Here is a 16,739-nt window from a genome sequence, read left to right as displayed (position 1 = left end):
AATCAAAATTCAAAATTTAAAAATGAAGAAGCTCCAGCGGGGTTCATGATAAAATATTTTCAATGCAATGTCAGAGAGCAATGCTTCCGAAAATTTAATCTTTTGTGTTTTCATCTGTACTTTCAGTTTTGTCACTTTTCCCGTGCAAACAATTTTGCACTTGAAAGTTGGAAAACATGTTTAACTAGCTGTCTACAGCTGTAACAATAACAGTTTTTCCAGCTTAAAATGAGTCAGAAGCTTTGCTGCATTTATTTCAGAGATATGCTTCAGTTTTTGCCTTTTTTCATGCTCAGCTCTGTTATAATTAGTGCACAGGAACTGAAAACCTGTAGAACTGTATCTTATGGAGGTAGGCGAAATTTTGCTTCTATAATGGAAATTTCAACGAAAAGCTTAAAGCCTCCCCCGATGGAAATTGCCCGACTGGTTACACCAGAATATCAAATGGAAACTGTTGTGCAGTTGATCAGGTGATAACTTCCCCGGACCTTTGTGAAGATAAATTCTCCGGTTGTGCTGTTCGTAAACCGTATTGTAAGACTAGATCACGTAATTTTGAAGCAGCAATGAATAGTTTTTGTGCGAAGACTTGTGGTCGCTGTAAGTTTTTTGTTTGAAATCTGGAATCCAAATATTTTTCAGGCAAAGCTGGATCTGCTTCATTGCCTCCAATTGTTCTATAATGTCTCAAAGTTTCAATTCCTAGCAGCAGTATTAATTCAATAAAATAGTTTTTCAGTTGTTTTGTTTTGTGTTTTAGAGTAAAATGACGATAGGAAAAAGCATTTAAAAACAAATTTTCCGAATCTAAGCTTAAGAATACGCCTAAGCCCAAGCCTAACCGTAGCTTAAGCTTAAGGCTACGTCTAAGCCTAAGCCTAGCTGAAGCGTGAATCTAAGCCTACGCTACCTACTTTGAATTAAGGAATCATGGATCACATCTTCTCTCCTCTGGCTAACAATAGCTACACACTCCCTCAAATTCAGGATTCCTCCAATAAATTGATAAGGGAAAGCGAATGATGCGGAACGAGATTTTTATGAATAAGATGAGAATGAATGGACATTCCCCGACAGTGGAAGGCTTATCACATACAATCATTCCCTTTTTTTCTGTTCATCCCTCTTTATTATTTTCAAATATTTTATCATATTGTACATCCGGAATCTCTTATCTTATTAATTTTGGTAGATTCTTTTGGATTTCCCGTATAAATTTACTCATTAATATGGGTATTTAATTTTATAAATTTACGAATTTGTAGCTTGCAATTTGAATTTTTTCGTATGCTTGAATTTTTTAGCAGAAAACTAAATTAAAATTCAATAAAACTCGAATTTGTTCGTTTTTTTAATTTCAGTTTTTTTAGAAATCTCTTTTTTTTTAGAATTTTGTTACCTCTATTTTTTGCAATTTATTCTGAAATTTTGAATTTCCGATTTTTTTTGGAAAAAAAAATTGAGAAACACTTTTAAAAATTGAAAATTAAACCGATCAACCTTCCATGTCCAACTAGCCATCTGACCCAAAAAACCAGCGATTTCGGATTAAACTGGTGGAATTGTCACTTCAAAATAAGGTCACTCTCCACTACTCTCCGTCCGTCAAAAGATTTATATCTGCCCAAAAACATCCGCAATTCAGACATTTTTTACACGTTTTTCCTTCAGTATCCTAAATAAAGTCCTCGGAAATTTTCAGACAAAAATGTTCCGAAGATTAGGAGAAAAAACCACGTTGTACAGAGCTGAAAGTCCATCTCAAAATTCATTGGCTTCTCATCACAATTCGGAAGTCTCATTGCCATCCGTCGATTATTCACAAGTGGGTTTTTATTTTAAGTTTGAAGTTTATATAAACGGTAGAAAATGAGTCATGATATTTAACCAAATATAAATTTACAAAATCTATTCATTTTTTAATTATTTTTTTATGATTTTCAAGTTTTTTTAGAAGGGCATGAAACGTTGTTTTAAAACGGTTAATTTAAAAAAGTGGGCCCAAAACTGAAAATTCAGAAAAATATTAAAATTTTTTACAGTTTATAATAGGCCATTATGACCCATTGTCTAGTTTTTTTTCGAAAAATGTTATCTGAAAATATTTTGAACCGTTTTTTATAGTAGTTGGTCATTTTAGGCTATTATATGCATGCTTAATCTAAACTGGCAATAATAACATAAGTTTAAGTCGGTTTTTTCAAAATATTGAACCGAAATTCCCATCACTGAATTCATTTCCGCATCCCATTGTCCTAAAACGTTTTTAAAATAAAATATAAATTTCCAGGAAGACCGTCACTCGTGTAACACTTTAATCGGTGATGAATGGTCACAGAACGGAGACGTTATCATTCAACCACTACAAAAGCCATCAAACACTCCAACTACACAATATGAACGCATTATTACTCGGAGAGAGATTGCGAACACTGAATCCGATTTGTGTAAAAAGGTAATGAATTGGAATAAATTTTAATGAATCCGAAATTTATAAATACCCTTTGAACTGGAAAAAAATTTTTAGAATTTTTTATGGCTTGCATGAATAAAATTACCCATTTTATGCCAATTAAATCGGGGGCGAAATCTTCCAAAATCCTATCAGAAATTTTACAGCTTTCCCTTATCGTCGATCTTGTTTCGGATTTTGCCAACGATGCGAATCGGTTGTACGAGGGAGCTGATGAACTATTAAAAGAGCTGAGAACAAAAATTCGGGTGTACATTTATTTTTTGGATGTCGAAATGGCGGATGTTGAAAAGCTGTTAAGGTTCAATGTGGATAGATCCACGATTTGTGATGAGAGAATTGATTGGCTTTTGCATTTCACAAAGTGTCATGTGAGTTCAGCGGTGGATAAAATGTTCAATCAGAAAATAAGAAGAAATGTGAAAAAAATTTAAATTACTATTCTGAAATTCACTGGCTGTTGGGTTATGACAGGAGCCTCTTTCTGAAAATTATCCAGAAGGATCTGTGAATGAAATTAGGCTTAGAGTTCGGCTTCGGCTTAGGCTTAGGCGTAGGCTTAGGCTTAAGCCAGGCTCGAAAATTCGTTTCTAACAACTTATTATCTAAAACATGTATCTTATTTCAGAAAGAAATGCGTCGCGTCCTCAACGAACTCTCGGAAGAAGTTTGCGAAGATCTTGAGTCATGCCTAGAAATGAGAGCCAAGGGAGTGATCGGAAAGAAGCCAAGTTCTATAATTCTGTCAACACTGTCTGGAATGAGAAATGGAATGATGACTGCCTCGAAGCTTTTGGGGTGTCTGCCACGTCAAAGGGCTTAAACTTTGAAATACTTCTGTGTGTGTTTTTTTCTGATTTTGGAAAAAAAACTTGATTTTTCATATGCATAATATTAATTTTGAAAATGAAGTGATTTTTTCAGAGCTCACATGTAAATTTTCGTAGATGACTCGTAGTTGTTTTTGTCGTTGTATTTGCCATTTCTTTCTCTATTTTTTAAAGTTTTTTATCGCGATGCCTGCAAAAGAAAAAACGAAGAATAACACAATTAGTGGTCGCCGAGACAAGTCTCGCTTAGTTGATGGAGCGTAAAATTTGATTTATGATAGCTCGTATAATCTTATTCAATTTGTGCTCCGTCTCCCGACACTTTCAGCTGCTTGTCTTTTTTAGCTGTCTATTATATTTTCCGAGGTTTCGCAGAAAACATTTTTTAAATGAAAATTGTGCTGGAACTTTGTTGAGTTTTTGTTCTAGCTGAAAAATTTTGAACACAAACTACGAACTACAAACTACAAACTTCACAATTTAGTCGGAAACTTCTAGTTCGATATTGGAAGAACTTTCAAAAACTGGACCTATTCTTTTCGTCATTTTCCAATTTTTTTTCAGCTTTCAGCTTGCCCTCAATTTTTATCAAAAAATGTCGAATAGTTGTTTTGGATCCGTTATGGCGAATGAACTGTTGTGTATCACTAGACTCTATAAAAAGTTTCCAAGAAATTCCTGATCCACGAATAGTTTTGGCTTCTCGTCATCTATATATGAGCACCAATCATGTCCTATTTCCAACCGGAGAGGGAGTTGTTTTCATCCGAATAAGAATCCGGATGTTGTTTTTCTTACTATTTTTCACAATTTTTCTTTTCTTTTTCTTTTTTTCTTTTTCTCATCACAGACACGTGTTCATTGGAAATTTTTAGAGTGACACCTTTTACATCTTCTCTGCCTGCTTTGGAGCATTGAGAACATTGGTCATCTTCTTCTTATTTTTTTTTCAGTTTATTAGGCTGATTTGATTGGATAATGAACTTTGATTTGTGATCCTTAGTGATGGTAATTTGTATTTTTGAACTTTAGGGAACATTTGAGATTTAGGCTCATCTGAAAATTGGGAAATATTAAAGATGAGAATTCCAGTTTCTTTTTGGTTCAGATTTTTGATACCTTTTTCGAGTTTTGCAAAAGTCAGGTGCTTTGAAGCAGAAGTTTTAGTTTCAGTGACCCACCCGGCTATATTTTTAGTTGACACACATTTGTGAGCCGTGTCGTAACTGATACGTTCCACACTAGTGGCACTGATTAGATTACGTTGTCAAGTCAACGGTCATGAAATTTTGATTTGATTAAATCCCGAAAATAACAAGTATCTCAATGTTCCACACATTTGGGCTCATGGAGAGAGTTAGGAGATTGTTGCCAAAAAAGGAGACTGAGTTGGTCATGTATAGGCACGTAGATATACATGTAGGCAGGCACGTAGGCAGGTGTGTAGGGAGAAATGCAGGTTGGTATGTTGGGAGATATTTTGGTTGTCTGGTCGGCAGGCAAGTAGGCAGGCACAAAGGCAGGCATGAATGCAGGTTCGTAGGTACATAAGAAGGTATATAGGCAAATGCGTTAAATATGCGAACAGGAACAGGCGTGTAGGCAGGCACGTAGGCAGGCACATGTGTAGGCAGGCAAGTACTTATGCATATTGGCAGTCTTCTCGGCTGGCACCAAAGCCATAGTACTTCCCCAACTACACTTGTAAGACGTTTTTCTCAAATTCCATGTTATGAAACTAGAATGTGTAAGATGAAAACTTGATGTTCGTGGGAAGACCCCAAATCGAATAAAACTCAATTTTTCAGAATTTGTTTTTCTCGTCTTTCAGATCTCGCTAACATCGTTTCATTCTTTGAACATTTTATTATTCAATTCCATGAATATCCAGACATTTTCCAACTACAACTAATCCAAGGTTAAGCCATTTGAAGATCCCTTGTCCTCTCCCCCAGCCCATCTCTTTCTCGGGGCCTCACCTTTTCAACAGATTAGAAAAAGCCGGATTAAAACACCCCATGGCTCTTCATAAAAAAAAAGAGTAATGCTCTCTGACACTAGAATAACTCCAAGAATAGCGTGTCTTCTTTTTCTTTTTTCTACGCCCGATTCCGATTGGATTAAAAGGAGATGAGGAGGAGGAGGGAGTGAAAAGTATGAGCTTCATCTTTAAGAGAAGTTGAGAAGAAGCAGAAATGATAGAGTGAGCAGTGAGAAGCGGCCGGGGAACGACGATGATGATGATGAAGCCCCAAGAATCTCGTGTGGAATCTTTGATGCACTCACTCTTCTCTCATTTCTGTGTTGTGTCTGAAAAAGAGCCGCACATCCCAGTGGTATTGCTCGCTTTTTTGGCGAAAAATTTTGAATGGAGTTCAATTTGCTTTTCTAGAAGTTTGTGAAAAATGTTTTGCTCCGGCTTGTAGAGGGAGGAGTGGTATGTAGGCAAGTAGGTAGGCAGACCCGTAGATAGGCATGTAGGTAGGCACATAGACAGGCATGTAGATAGATATGTAGGCACCCGTATGCAGGTGTGTATGTGCGAAGGTAAGCAGATAGGTATGTAGACAAGCCAGTGGGTAGGCATGTACTAAGTAGGTATACCCGTAGATAAGCAAGTAGACAGGCACGTAGTCAGGCACGTAGGTAGACACTTAGGTAGGTTCGCAGATATATCTGTAGTCAGGCTTGTAGGCAGGCTTATAAGCACGCGATGAAGCCTTTAGGGGCATAAAGGGAAAGCAAGGACACTCTAGTAAAAGTGAAATTTCTTAAAAAGAAGGAGCCACGAAATTTTGGATTAAAGTTGAGTTGAGTTCGAGACGTGGCCGAGTTTTTTTGCGGCCATGCAACTTTTACAACATGGCCTAGAAAAGGAAAAGCTCGGCCAGACACTTTACAAGGTTTTTCTTAAATTTCGACTTCAAGGGAGTTTCCCATTGTCATTTAAACATTTTTCCGTAATTTTTTTTTCCAATTTTTTGCGGCTCTTTTTTCTTTGTTTCTGCTCAAAGTTCCATCCAGAGCACCATAAATGTCTAAAATGAGCGGTTTCCGTTCCCCGATACCCCTCCGGCAGCACAAATGTGCTTTTTTTCTTGGTTTTAGAACTTTATGTGACCATCTTGAGAAGGTCTATAGATACTTGGAGGTTTTTTTTTTGAAAAGCTAAAATTAGAATTGGTTAGACATATACTAATCCGTTTTGAAGTACAATTTTCGTTGGAATACAAGACCAGAAAAAATGGCAGAAATAGAAATTCAAAAGATGGATCAGAAACCTGACAACTATACATTCTTGGATTGACTCGGAAAATCTTTGATTTCTAGAAATTTTAATTTTTTCTGGCAGTTTTTATGGCAAGTTGGGCGAGGTTTTTCTTTTTTAAATTTTTTTTTTGATATGTCCATTTTATAACACAAATTACAATTGAGCATTTGATCCTTCTAGTTGAGCCAATTTGAAAAAGGCGGAGCCATTAGGGCAGAAGCTGTTTGGCTCTTTTTCATATGTTCTACTCTGCTCTGCTGTCCTCTGACTTTCAGCTCATTTTATGAAATGAGTTTCCCCCTTTTTCTTCTCTTCATATAAATTTTCCATATTTTTCTCCAATTCCATTCATTCATTGTGATTCTTCTCCTCATCGTCACATACACATCGCATGTCAAGTTTACATTTATTCGAAACGCCCAGTGCTCTCTCTTTTGCTCTTTTTCTGAAAAATAATATCATATAGTCTCGAGGAAAGGCATTTGCTTTCAGCTTATGTATATGTTGCTTTGTGTTTTTTTTTCTGTTTTTGCTCTGTTTTTCAATTTTCAGCCTGACTGCCGGAGAAGCTGAGAATATATTCAATTAATTGAAAAAAATAGGGAGAGTCTTAGGTCTATGCATTTTAACACCTGGAAAATAATTTAAACGGGAGAAAGTTTTAAAAAAATTAAACTTGATATGTAGGCGCAAAAATGGAAGGTAGGTAGACAGACAGGTCAGTAGGCAGTCCTGTAGGCATGTAAGGCTTAGAGAGTCAAATATGAGACAGGAACATACAGACAAATTCAGGAATGAGAAAGACACGTAACCAGGCAGGTGCTAGGCAGGCACTAAAGCAGTTAGGAATGAGAAACACAAGTAGGTCTGCAGGTAGGCGAATTGTAATGAGGTAACTTGAAAAGCTTTTATGACGGAGTTCAGTGTACGAAAACAAGCATCGGCGAAGGTAATCAGCCATGTAGGCAGGTAGGCATGCTTGCGGGCTCGTAGGCGGGCAGGTAGGTAAGCAGGGATATATATATATATGTAGATTTTTTTTCTTTTGAAGATCTTTAGCAAAACAGCTTGTTGTTTTCCTATAGGTACAACCAATTCCAATTCGCTTCTCTGAATTTTTCATTAGCCACCCCACTTGACATTTTGAGCTGCCACACACACCAAAAATGGTTATTTTTCAGCACCGAGACGAGGGTGCGTTCTCTCATGTTTTTTTGAGCACTTATCGCTTTACGATCACTCATTTTTCCCCCATCATTCTTCTCAAATGTTCCTTTTTTTGAAGGACAGTCGGTTCCGGGTTAGGATATATATTTTTGTTTTGTTTTTCTGGAAGTACATGCACCGTGGTTCTTGCCAAAATTTTCAGAAAATCTGAAGCTAAATTCTAGAAATTTTTATTCGACAGTTGAGATTTGAATCATTGTTTAAAATCCCCAAAAGAAAAACCGCAAATATCCTCTATAAGGCAGATCTACACAATTCTCAAATAATACCCAGCTGATAATTGTTAGTTTTTGTTCCAAAAATAAATATATATGTGCAGGTACATGTCATATAATAAAATGCTAAGACGGATCTGACAACTCAGGATTTAAATCATCTTTTGCGCGGGAACTAGGTCAGATTAAGAGTGATGTAGATTTGAGCTGGATTTGCCCGTATTTGGTGTGTTTTTAGTGGTTGCTCGGGGAGCAAGTATGAATTTGGATATTTTAGAATTAGCATATATTTAATCGGACCCCGTTAGGCAGACCTGATGCCTTCAAGATGCCTATACGTACAAGCGTGCCTGCTTGCAAGTTATGCGTCTTTTCAGACTAAACAAAGTTCATTGCATTTTTGAAAATCAATTCGTGACTACAAAAAAACGTGTTTCACGGCTTGACAGATAAACTCTGCAATCCAGCTCAAACTCACATCATTTTTTCCGAATCTTTTTTGATCTACTTCCCGCCCAATTTTTAAGATGTTTATATAGGTAGGATTGTTTCAAAGTTAGAGAGCAAAAGCTTCATATTTTCAAATTGTTAATTTCGGTTTTGGTCACTGGAACCAAACGGACCAAACTAGTAGTACTTGTAATTAAAAATAATTGATCGAATTTTTTCCCATTTCCTAGACTTCCTCATTTTCTTTCTTTTTGCCTTCCGATTAATCCCATCATGATGTGCATTTTTAGAAGTAAGACACCGAAAAAATTGGCAACTTTTGAGAGAAAATAGTAGCTTTTAGAGTTTTTAATTTACATATAGCGTTCGTCATGTCTCGGTGAGATTAGTATTCATATAGACAAGTATTTTTGGATTTGATTTTTGTATTTTCTTTCTTGCGGAATGTTATTTTACTCCTTAAAATTAAACTATTTCAATCATAAAAATGGTGTCTTTTTTCAGAAAAAAATGGCCTCGCAACAAGACGCCTCTCCACCAACAGGTTACAACATGGGGTAGGTTTTGGAACATTGAAAAGGCTGGCGTTCAAGCCTACGTGCCTACCTCGTGCCTACCTGGCGTAAACTTTGCAAGTAGGCATGAGGCAGGCAGGCAGTGAAAATTGTGAAAAAAAAAACAAATTTTCTTTAAAATTGTGCGAGTCAATTGCGGCGTCGCGTCTTAATAATTCTTCGAATCTTTCACACTTTGTTTTTTCTAAGAAGTTTGTCTGAGAAGCTTCTTCTTTAGAATCTTCAGTATAATAAAAAATAATTATCATATTTCCAGACATCGCCACTCGTTAACCATTGAGACCAATCCACTGCACTTGTTGCCGTCCAATATGCGACGTTTCTCCCAGGTGATTTTTTGAAACAAAGTCTAATTTTTAGTTTCGGAAACATTACTGAAATATTATCGAAATGATTCAGACATCTGAGAAATTTTTAGGGGGTTTGGGCCTCAAATAGATTTTTTTGGATTTTTCGGTTAAGAAAATTATCCTGCAAACTCACTCTATAGAGTAAAAAATACGAGAGTTAGATAAGTTTGTTCGGCAAATGCAGGCCAGCAATTCTTAAAAATTGGACAAAATGTGTCAATATTTTACATTCAATTTTGATAATAAAAAATGAAAAATATGTGCTTTATTTGAAAATAGCTTTGAGTTTAGTTGGAGCAATTAAAAAATGTAAAAAAAAACTGTAAAACTGCCTGAAAGTTGGAATTTGTCGGGAAAAAGTTTGATAGTTTTTAATTTTTTAAACTAAAATGAAAGCTATTTTAAAATAAAGAAAAAATTATTCTATTTACTATAATATAATTTTTATGACAAAAATTAGGAAAACATGGTGCAATATGACATTTTGAAGAATTTCTGGTCGGCACTTCAATAGCCCAGCTATTGAAAATCATATTTTATCAACAAATCTTCCGTTTTCAGGCCGACACTGCCCGTCATCCAGCAGCTCCTTTGCTCTCAAAACTCGCCGCCAGACAACAAATCCCTGAAGCAGTAGCCGAGAAAAAAGACGACGAGAAGCCAGAAAACAAGTGATTTTTTTCTGATCTCTGAACATTGTGTATTGTATATTTAAATTTCAATTCTCCAAATATTCAATTAATCTTCTTTTCTTATAGTTTCATTTATTCAAAGAAAAAAAACAAAACAAAAAATAACAAAAAAAAAGACGAAAAACACCGGAATTGGAAGGATTGAATGCATGGGAAGTTTGGAGAATGCGGAGCGGATGGCTAGTAAATATGTACATGGAATGTTTTTTGGAGGGGATTTTTGGAAAAGGGAAATAGAATCACAAGAGATTTTTAAGAAGAATTGGAATTAGTGCAACAATGAAAAGCTTCCAGCTTCCTGTTGAATTCGGGTCCCGGTTTTGGGTTCCGTCAGTTGTAAGATTTCTGTTCGATGGGTTCAACTTTGGTGGTGAGGCTTCTTGGGTGACCTTGGTAACTTCGACGCTTCCGTGGCCGGGTGTGAAGCTGGAAATAGGACTAGTTTAATGCGGTCAATTAAATTATGGCGGAAATAAGCGGAAATAATAAATCTAACTGTAAAAGTCGAGTTGAGGGACAGGTTTTGAGAGCAGATAATTTTCAATTTTGGATAAAAACATTTTTTTAAATAAGATATTTGTTTGAGTTTCAGGAATGTCTATGTTATTTGTGGTTCGGTTCGGATTTGGTAGATTTATTACGAATCCAGAAAAATGTACAAATTTTTGGAAATCATTAATTTGGATAAAAAGTAATTTTTAGGTCAAGCTACGAACTAATTCGCAAAACTGGCTCTATTGAACTTTAAGAAATGAGCATTTTCAGCAACAATTTTGCACTATGTTTAAAGGTTCTTAGTAAGTTTTTGGAGAGGACAAAAACTAAAAATGTGCTCTAACGAGCTTTTAGAAGCTGCTAATATCTGATCTTTACAGTACGAAAATTTAAGCTTAAAAATTGAAAATCAATGTAGCCATATAGAAAAATATATAATTTATCAGAAAATAATGTCTAAAGTTGCTGAAAGTACATCAAAATTTTGACAGAAAAATGACAATTTGTAGCCAAGATTTAAGACCCCTTCAAATTCTTAAACAAACATGAACATGATACGCGGGTCAATTAAACATTTCTCTACATATCTGTACATATAATTTTTTCTATGTGAAAACTAAATTATTTCGCATAGACGGCATGTTTTGGAAACTTGCCACACAAATTTGAGGAGGCTCCTGTCAAGACCAAGGCTGCCAAGATAGAGCTCTACTTTTCAAATACCATTTTGTTTCCTCAAAATTCTACATTTCCCTATTCACAAACCTCGTTCCTGTCGTTGATGTCTCTACCACCACATTCTGTTGGGAAGTGGACGTATTGTTAGCAGAACTGGTGTTGATCCTGTTCGTATGATCTCGAATGTTTAATCCGACAGATGTTGTCACTGTCAACAAATCGTCATTCTCTTCGTTTCGCCTGCAAAAGCGTTTTGTTCAGTGTTTCAAAAAACTCCTAGAAACATACAAAATCTGTGTGGCATTCGTCCGTTCGTCCAACTCCTTCTCCAAATCATCTTCCACTCCATTTTCCAACTCTGTGACAGTTTCGTTTAAATCTCCACCGATTGGGATATCTTTTGGTGGAAGTATTGGTTGGACTGGAAATGAAATTATATTTTGAAACTGAATTTGTAAGCTTACTGGATGGCATTGGTGGCTGGATTTGTGGGACCCATTGATAGTTTTCGAGCACTGGAGATTCGGTGAAGGTGTAGTTGGAAATTGAAACATTTGGGTTGTTACAATTATCAAATGTTGAGCAGGCACATCGGTTATCATAGGTTCCTCTGAAACAACAGAAAAATAGAATACAGTTTGTAAAAATGTTTTAGATCTGAGAGGGTTAACTTCTTGGTGGCCTATACGACTCTCTGTTAAATTTCGCTTTGATCGGCCAACGGGAACCCTTTGAAAAATGAAAAAAACGCTATAAACCCAAGCCTAAATAGCGTCAAAATTAAGGAAAAAAAAATAATGTTTGGTTTTTTGAGATAAAATTACACGATACTCCCAAATTCATGAAGTAGGTGGTAGGTAGGAATGAGGCGGCCTACGCCTACCTGAAGATGAATAAAATTCCATACCTATGACAAATGGCTCTATCTTCGAATGAATCGTCTTCTCGTAAGTGCATACACCCGGCATTTATTGTTCCGTTGAAATATTTGTTCACAACTGAAAAACTTCAATTTTTTAAAAATTTATTTTTAAAAATCTAAGAATTCGGTGAAAACGTACATACCAATAAAACATACATCTCCTTCACAAGAGCCATTGCATTCGGAATCGTGTGGCGGGAGAAGCTTGAATTCACAGACTGCACACGTTAACGTGAGTACTGTAGCTGGAAGGATTGCCAAAAAAAGGGTTAGTGATTTGTTCATTTTTCGTATTGATCTGAAATTTGGGAATTCATTTTTATTAATATTTTCACAAAATAAACAAGATTCTATTGGGAATCGCTGAAAAATAAGACAGACAGTAGTGAAAAGCAATGCGAAAAATCAAGTTATATAGTAGTTATTGAGTAAAGATTGTGACGTGGAAAGTTTGTTTGCCGAGTTCATGAAAAGTCTATCTAGTTGAATTAATGCAGCTACTTGGGGAAAAAGTATGACTCATCAAAAAAAAGTTCAGCGAATTTTAATGGGCGTTTCTTGAAAGAATTCTGAAAATTTTTCAAAAATTGAGGTGTAGATTAAAGATCATTTTTCGATGGCACGTAGGCAGGCATGGAGTAGGTATTTAGGTAGGTATGAAAAAGACTCATAGTCACGCCGGGAAATTGTAAGAGTAAGTACTTGGGAAGGTGTAGGCAGACACAAGGTAGGTAGAGATGAAAGTAGGCAGGGATGCAAAAATAAGGAAATCCGTAGGCAGACAGGCATGAAGTATTTACTCAGGTAGGTGTAGGCAGGCACGAGAGGACAGGAATTAGCTAGGCGAGCATGAGTGAGGTAGACATGAAGTAGGTACATAGGTAGGCATGGACAGGCATGAGGTAGGTAAGCATGAAGTAGACATGCACTAGAATAGGAAAAAAAATGATGAAAACTTTCTGCAGGCAAACATGAGGTAGGTGCTTAGGTAGGCAGGCATGAAATAGACAGGCATGCTAGTAGGCATGAAAACTTAAATTCAAGTCGGTCGGTCGAAGTCGGTCGAAGTCGGTAAGTTCAAATTCTTTCCCAAAGAATTTCCAAAAATGCCCTTGGTGTAAAAGCAATAAGATAATAGTCCTCTCTCCGCCTTTTCTCGGCGACTTCTGGTTTTTCTCATCTTGGGGGTCGTCATGGAACGTTGCGTTTTTGAAGAAAAAAAGTAGTTGTTGGGGAGAGGGGGGGGGAGGAGGACGAGAAATGCAAACAAACAGTTTTGAATTGAAATTGACAACACAAAAAACCGACCACCACCGCTTATGAATATTCTTTGAATATTCTTCAAAAACGAGAAGGAGGGGTGCAGTGAACCGTACAATGACTAGTACGACTACTACTACTACTTGGGGTATGACCATGGGAGGATGGAATTACAGATATGTAGGTTAAGCATATCAGGAGTACTGTAGTTTTTTGACACGGGCGGTTCTGATCCTTGGAATTTTTACTTTGAATGTTTGGGGAGTTTGGGGAGGGGGAATGAGGAGACTTTAAACTATTATGCGTTTGCAAAAATCTTAGCAATGAATATCGTGTCTTAGCAAAAAAAATCTTAGCAAATGAATATAGCAATGAATATATGACCCACCGAGAGAAACGGTATGCTCTTGTAATGTGGAGGCTCTAGATTTTATGAGCTTACTTCTTTATATCTATCATTAGAGCGCAGTAGCCTAGCTAATAGACATAGAAATGCCTGCCTATCTGCCTACGAGACGGTAATCTCTTGCCTACCGCCTACCTGAAAACTATGAGTTCAGACTTTTCGTCTTTTTGGTGACTCTGGGAGAATGTGAGCAAATTGGAATGAAGCCGAGTAATGTAAGTTCAAGCTAGCGAACATGACTAATGTATCTAGAAAAATATGTTGGAAATTATATTTATAGGAGAACTTACGAAACTATAATACAGGAAAACGAAAACTTGAAGCTTTTAAAAATAATTTTTTATATATTAGGTTGGTCAAAAAGTCTTTGCAAAATTTTGATTTTTTTTGGAAGTAGTATTTTTTCAAAGCGAACAAGATTCAATGGGTAATATATTTACCATTAATGCCTATGACTTCTTGCCAACACAACGGAAGTTGAACAGTACCCTCCACCTAGAACTCCTGCGATTAGGAGGCAAAGAAGTCGTCCAACCCCGTTTCGACGACCTTTCGATCATGAAACTTCTGCCCGGCAAGGTGATTCTGGAGTGAGCGGAACAGATGGTAGTCAGTAGGAGCCAAGCCCGGCGAATACGATGGGTAAGACAAAATTTGGATTCCGACTGTCTGGAGCTTCTGGCGGGTCTTAAAAGTTGTATGCGGTCTTGCGTTGTCATGGAGCAGCAACAACTTTGATCCTCTAGGGCGATGTAATCGATGAGCATGGACCACCTTTTCCAATTAAATGCAGTATAGGCCAGCGTTGATTGTAGCAAAGTCTGGAAGAAGCTCTCTGGAAATGACACCCTTACTGTCCCGCCCAATTGAGAGAAGCACTTTTTTCCGTGAAGTTCTCATTTGAGGTCAGGTGTCGCGGTTTCCTCAACCGGGACCCACTCTTTTTTCCTGGTATGGCTAACATACAATACCCATTTATCATTTCCAGTAATGATATCTTTAACCCAGTCCGTTGTTCGTTTCCTAGTGAGCAGCGAAAGAGAGAGGTCACAAAGCAATTTTTCTGAGAATCGGACAATTTGTGAGGAACGAGTTGACCGAACTTTTCTATCTTTCCGGTTTTTTGGAGATGGTTGATGATGATTCTTTGGGGATGCTTGAGAGTCGCAGAAAGTTCGCGTGACGTTGCTCTTGAATCATCTTCCAGGGCTCTCGAAATATCCTCATCGATATCCAAACGAGAGCGATCTTATCTTGGTTTATCATCGAGATGGTAGTTCTTTTTCGTGAACTTTTCGAACCAAAACTTCATGGTATTGTAGGTGACAGAGTTCTTGCCTAACACTACACACATGTTACGACGAGCTTCGTTGCAATTGCAGCTTTGGGGGAACTCGTACAGAAAAACCCCTCGGAGGGCGTGACGTTCGGCGAGCAAATTCTCGGTCATTTTGAACAGCACCGAAAAGTTTTTTCAAATATATTAAACATGCACATTACGCACTGTGCAAATAAAAAAACAGAATTGGAAAAAAATAAATTAACGCTGAGCAATGAAGAAACAAACAAATTTTGCAAAGACTTTTTGACCAACCTAATATTTTTTTGAATCGCCAAAATTCCTGAAATTCCAAATTAGTTATGAAATTTACTTTATTGGAAACTTTGGTCTTCTAAAAATATTGTCTCACGTCCGGAAATGCCTCCAAAAAGTGGGTCTCAACACGACACTTTATTGTAAAATGTGTACGCAAAAACTATGAAAAATCTATGCCAATTTTGAAACTACAGTACTCTTTAAAGGCGCATGAGTTTTCGGATATAACAAAAGCCTGCCGTTTCGAGACCAGACACCTTATTTTTGCAGCTGAAATCTCAAATTTTCAGATTAGGATAACATTTCGAAATTTCATAAGTTTCCATAGCAATTGCAGATTCGTGGCGGGACCCAGCGTCGTTGTGAAAAACAAAATGAAAGGCACAAAAGTATTCACGGTGTGTGAGTGGAACTGAATCATTGGGTAATCCCAAAGTTATCCGTTTTTGTTTCAATTCGAGATAGTATAGAAGATGAAGTGACGCAGACAGGCTTTGTGTCGATGACGAATTGTATGTTGAAATGGAGAAGAAACACGGTTTCAAATACGGGCGGTAGGCACAAAAAAACAACAAGAAGAAGGAGACAATTCGTGTCGGGAACAGGGAAAGCTTATTGTTTTAGGGTGGCGACCAGTATTCAATCGGAAATCAGAATTCAACACGGATTAGGAATTAGGAGAAATTGAGACGACGACGGAAGCATCAGACAAAAACACGACCAAGAGTACACAAATGTACCCGAACGAGATTGAAGCAAGAGAAACAAGGTCAGAGAAATTTGGGGGAAGATGGTCAAGAGTAATTATGAATTGAAAAGAGAAAATTCATAAAAAGTAGCAGGTGGTGTGTTACCTTCTCCTTATTCTTCTGTTTCTTCATATTTTCCTGCTCACTTAGAAGATCTCGAGGCCATTTTTGACAGCTCCGAGACCTCCACCACCGGTGTTTATTGACTTTCCGTGTGTGTGTGTGTGGGATCACTGACAGCGCATTGCCACGTCACGTTGGCGATCTGATCAGGGAACAAAACACGTGTCATTAAAATGATCGAAAGATCAGCTGGGATTTTCGGGGGCTCGCGAGAGCTTTCAGATGATTTTAGGCGAAAAGTTGTAAATTTTAGCGATTTTTGCCCAGAAAGAAGTCTCGCAACGAAAATCGGCAACTTTCCGCTAAAAATACCGTTTCTGGTCTCGAAACGACAAATCTTTGTTAAACACAAAATTGTGCGCGCCTTTAAGGAGTACTGTAGTTTCAAACTTTTTTTGGGGTTACTGTAATTCCTAAAGGCGC

At 37.1% G+C, this 16,739-nt stretch overlaps 4 protein-coding genes across 5 annotated transcripts; 3 read left to right on the top strand and 1 right to left on the bottom strand.

Moving 5' to 3' along the window:
* Positions 1–264: 264 nt before the first annotated feature.
* On the top strand, positions 265–743 carry T05C1.5 (ShKT domain-containing protein; the record flags this gene model as incomplete). The annotated part of the gene is made up of 3 exons (NM_001377784.1): positions 265–352; positions 403–603; positions 646–743. 3 exons carry the CDS (start codon positions 265–267, stop codon positions 684–686), a joined length of 330 nt encoding a protein of 109 aa, NP_001364683.1. The 3' UTR covers positions 687–743.
* A 962-nt stretch (positions 744–1,705) lies between these two features.
* T05C1.3 (uncharacterized protein) lies at positions 1,706–3,400 on the top strand. The gene is made up of 4 exons (NM_062392.2): positions 1,706–1,828; positions 2,294–2,458; positions 2,623–2,847; positions 3,105–3,400. Exons 1-4 carry the CDS (start codon positions 1,712–1,714, stop codon positions 3,297–3,299), a joined length of 702 nt encoding a protein of 233 aa, NP_494793.1. The 5' UTR covers positions 1,706–1,711; the 3' UTR covers positions 3,300–3,400.
* Positions 3,401–8,972: 5,572 nt separating this feature from the next.
* Positions 8,973–10,151, top strand: T05C1.2 (Protease III). 2 transcript variants are annotated; one of them, NM_001368585.3, is made up of 3 exons: positions 8,973–9,026; positions 9,301–9,373; positions 9,956–10,151. In NM_001368585.3, the coding sequence occupies exons 1-3, from the start codon at positions 8,980–8,982 to the stop codon at positions 10,067–10,069; spliced, it is 234 nt and encodes a 77-aa protein (NP_001355505.1). In that variant the 5' UTR covers positions 8,973–8,979; the 3' UTR covers positions 10,070–10,151. The 2 variants fall into 2 exon arrangements, with proteins under 2 accessions (NP_001355505.1, NP_494792.2); NM_062391.5 differs by lacking the exon at positions 8,973–9,026 and having other exon boundaries at positions 9,300–9,373; positions 9,956–10,140.
* On the bottom strand, positions 10,142–12,491 carry T05C1.1 (Activin_recp domain-containing protein). The gene is made up of 6 exons (NM_062390.3): positions 12,325–12,491; positions 12,167–12,257; positions 11,724–11,869; positions 11,548–11,680; positions 11,347–11,499; positions 10,142–10,512 (listed from the first exon to the last, which is right to left on the bottom strand). Exons 1-6 carry the CDS (start codon positions 12,464–12,466, stop codon positions 10,326–10,328), a joined length of 852 nt encoding a protein of 283 aa, NP_494791.1. The 5' UTR covers positions 12,467–12,491; the 3' UTR covers positions 10,142–10,325.
* Positions 12,492–16,739: the final 4,248 nt, after the last annotated feature.

This window comes from Caenorhabditis elegans, chromosome II (genome assembly GCF_000002985.6).
Source record: "Caenorhabditis elegans chromosome II".
Classification (NCBI taxonomy): domain Eukaryota; kingdom Metazoa; phylum Nematoda; class Chromadorea; order Rhabditida; family Rhabditidae; genus Caenorhabditis; species Caenorhabditis elegans.
The sequence above is the reverse complement of the archived record's forward strand: the minus strand, read 5'-3'. Positions and strand labels throughout refer to the sequence as shown.

Bases quoted from the DNA above. Each gene is read 5' to 3' on its own strand.
- T05C1.3 (NM_062392.2), top strand. From the start codon at position 1,712: ATGTTCCGAAGATTAGGAGAAAAAACCACGTTGTACAGAGCTGAAAGT. The intron at 2,459-2,622 runs GTAATGAATTGG...GAAATTTTACAG, and splicing joins AATCCGATTTGTGTAAAAAG to CTTTCCCTTATCGTCGATCT. The intron at 2,848-3,104 runs GTGAGTTCAGCG...ATCTTATTTCAG, and splicing joins TGCATTTCACAAAGTGTCAT to AAAGAAATGCGTCGCGTCCT.
- T05C1.1 (NM_062390.3), bottom strand. From the start codon at position 12,466: ATGAACAAATCACTAACCCTTTTTTTGGCAATCCTTCCAGCTACAGTA. The intron at 12,258-12,324 runs GTATGTACGTTT...GAAGTTTTTCAG, and splicing joins AGGAGATGTATGTTTTATTG to TTGTGAACAAATATTTCAAC. The intron at 10,513-11,346 runs GTTTGTGAATAG...TCCTATTTCCAG, and splicing joins ACATCAACGACAGGAACGAG to CTTCACACCCGGCCACGGAA.
- T05C1.2 (NM_001368585.3), top strand. From the start codon at position 8,980: ATGGCCTCGCAACAAGACGCCTCTCCACCAACAGGTTACAACATGGG. The intron at 9,027-9,300 runs GTAGGTTTTGGA...TCATATTTCCAG, and splicing joins CCAACAGGTTACAACATGGG to ACATCGCCACTCGTTAACCA. The intron at 9,374-9,955 runs GTGATTTTTTGA...TTCCGTTTTCAG, and splicing joins ATATGCGACGTTTCTCCCAG to GCCGACACTGCCCGTCATCC.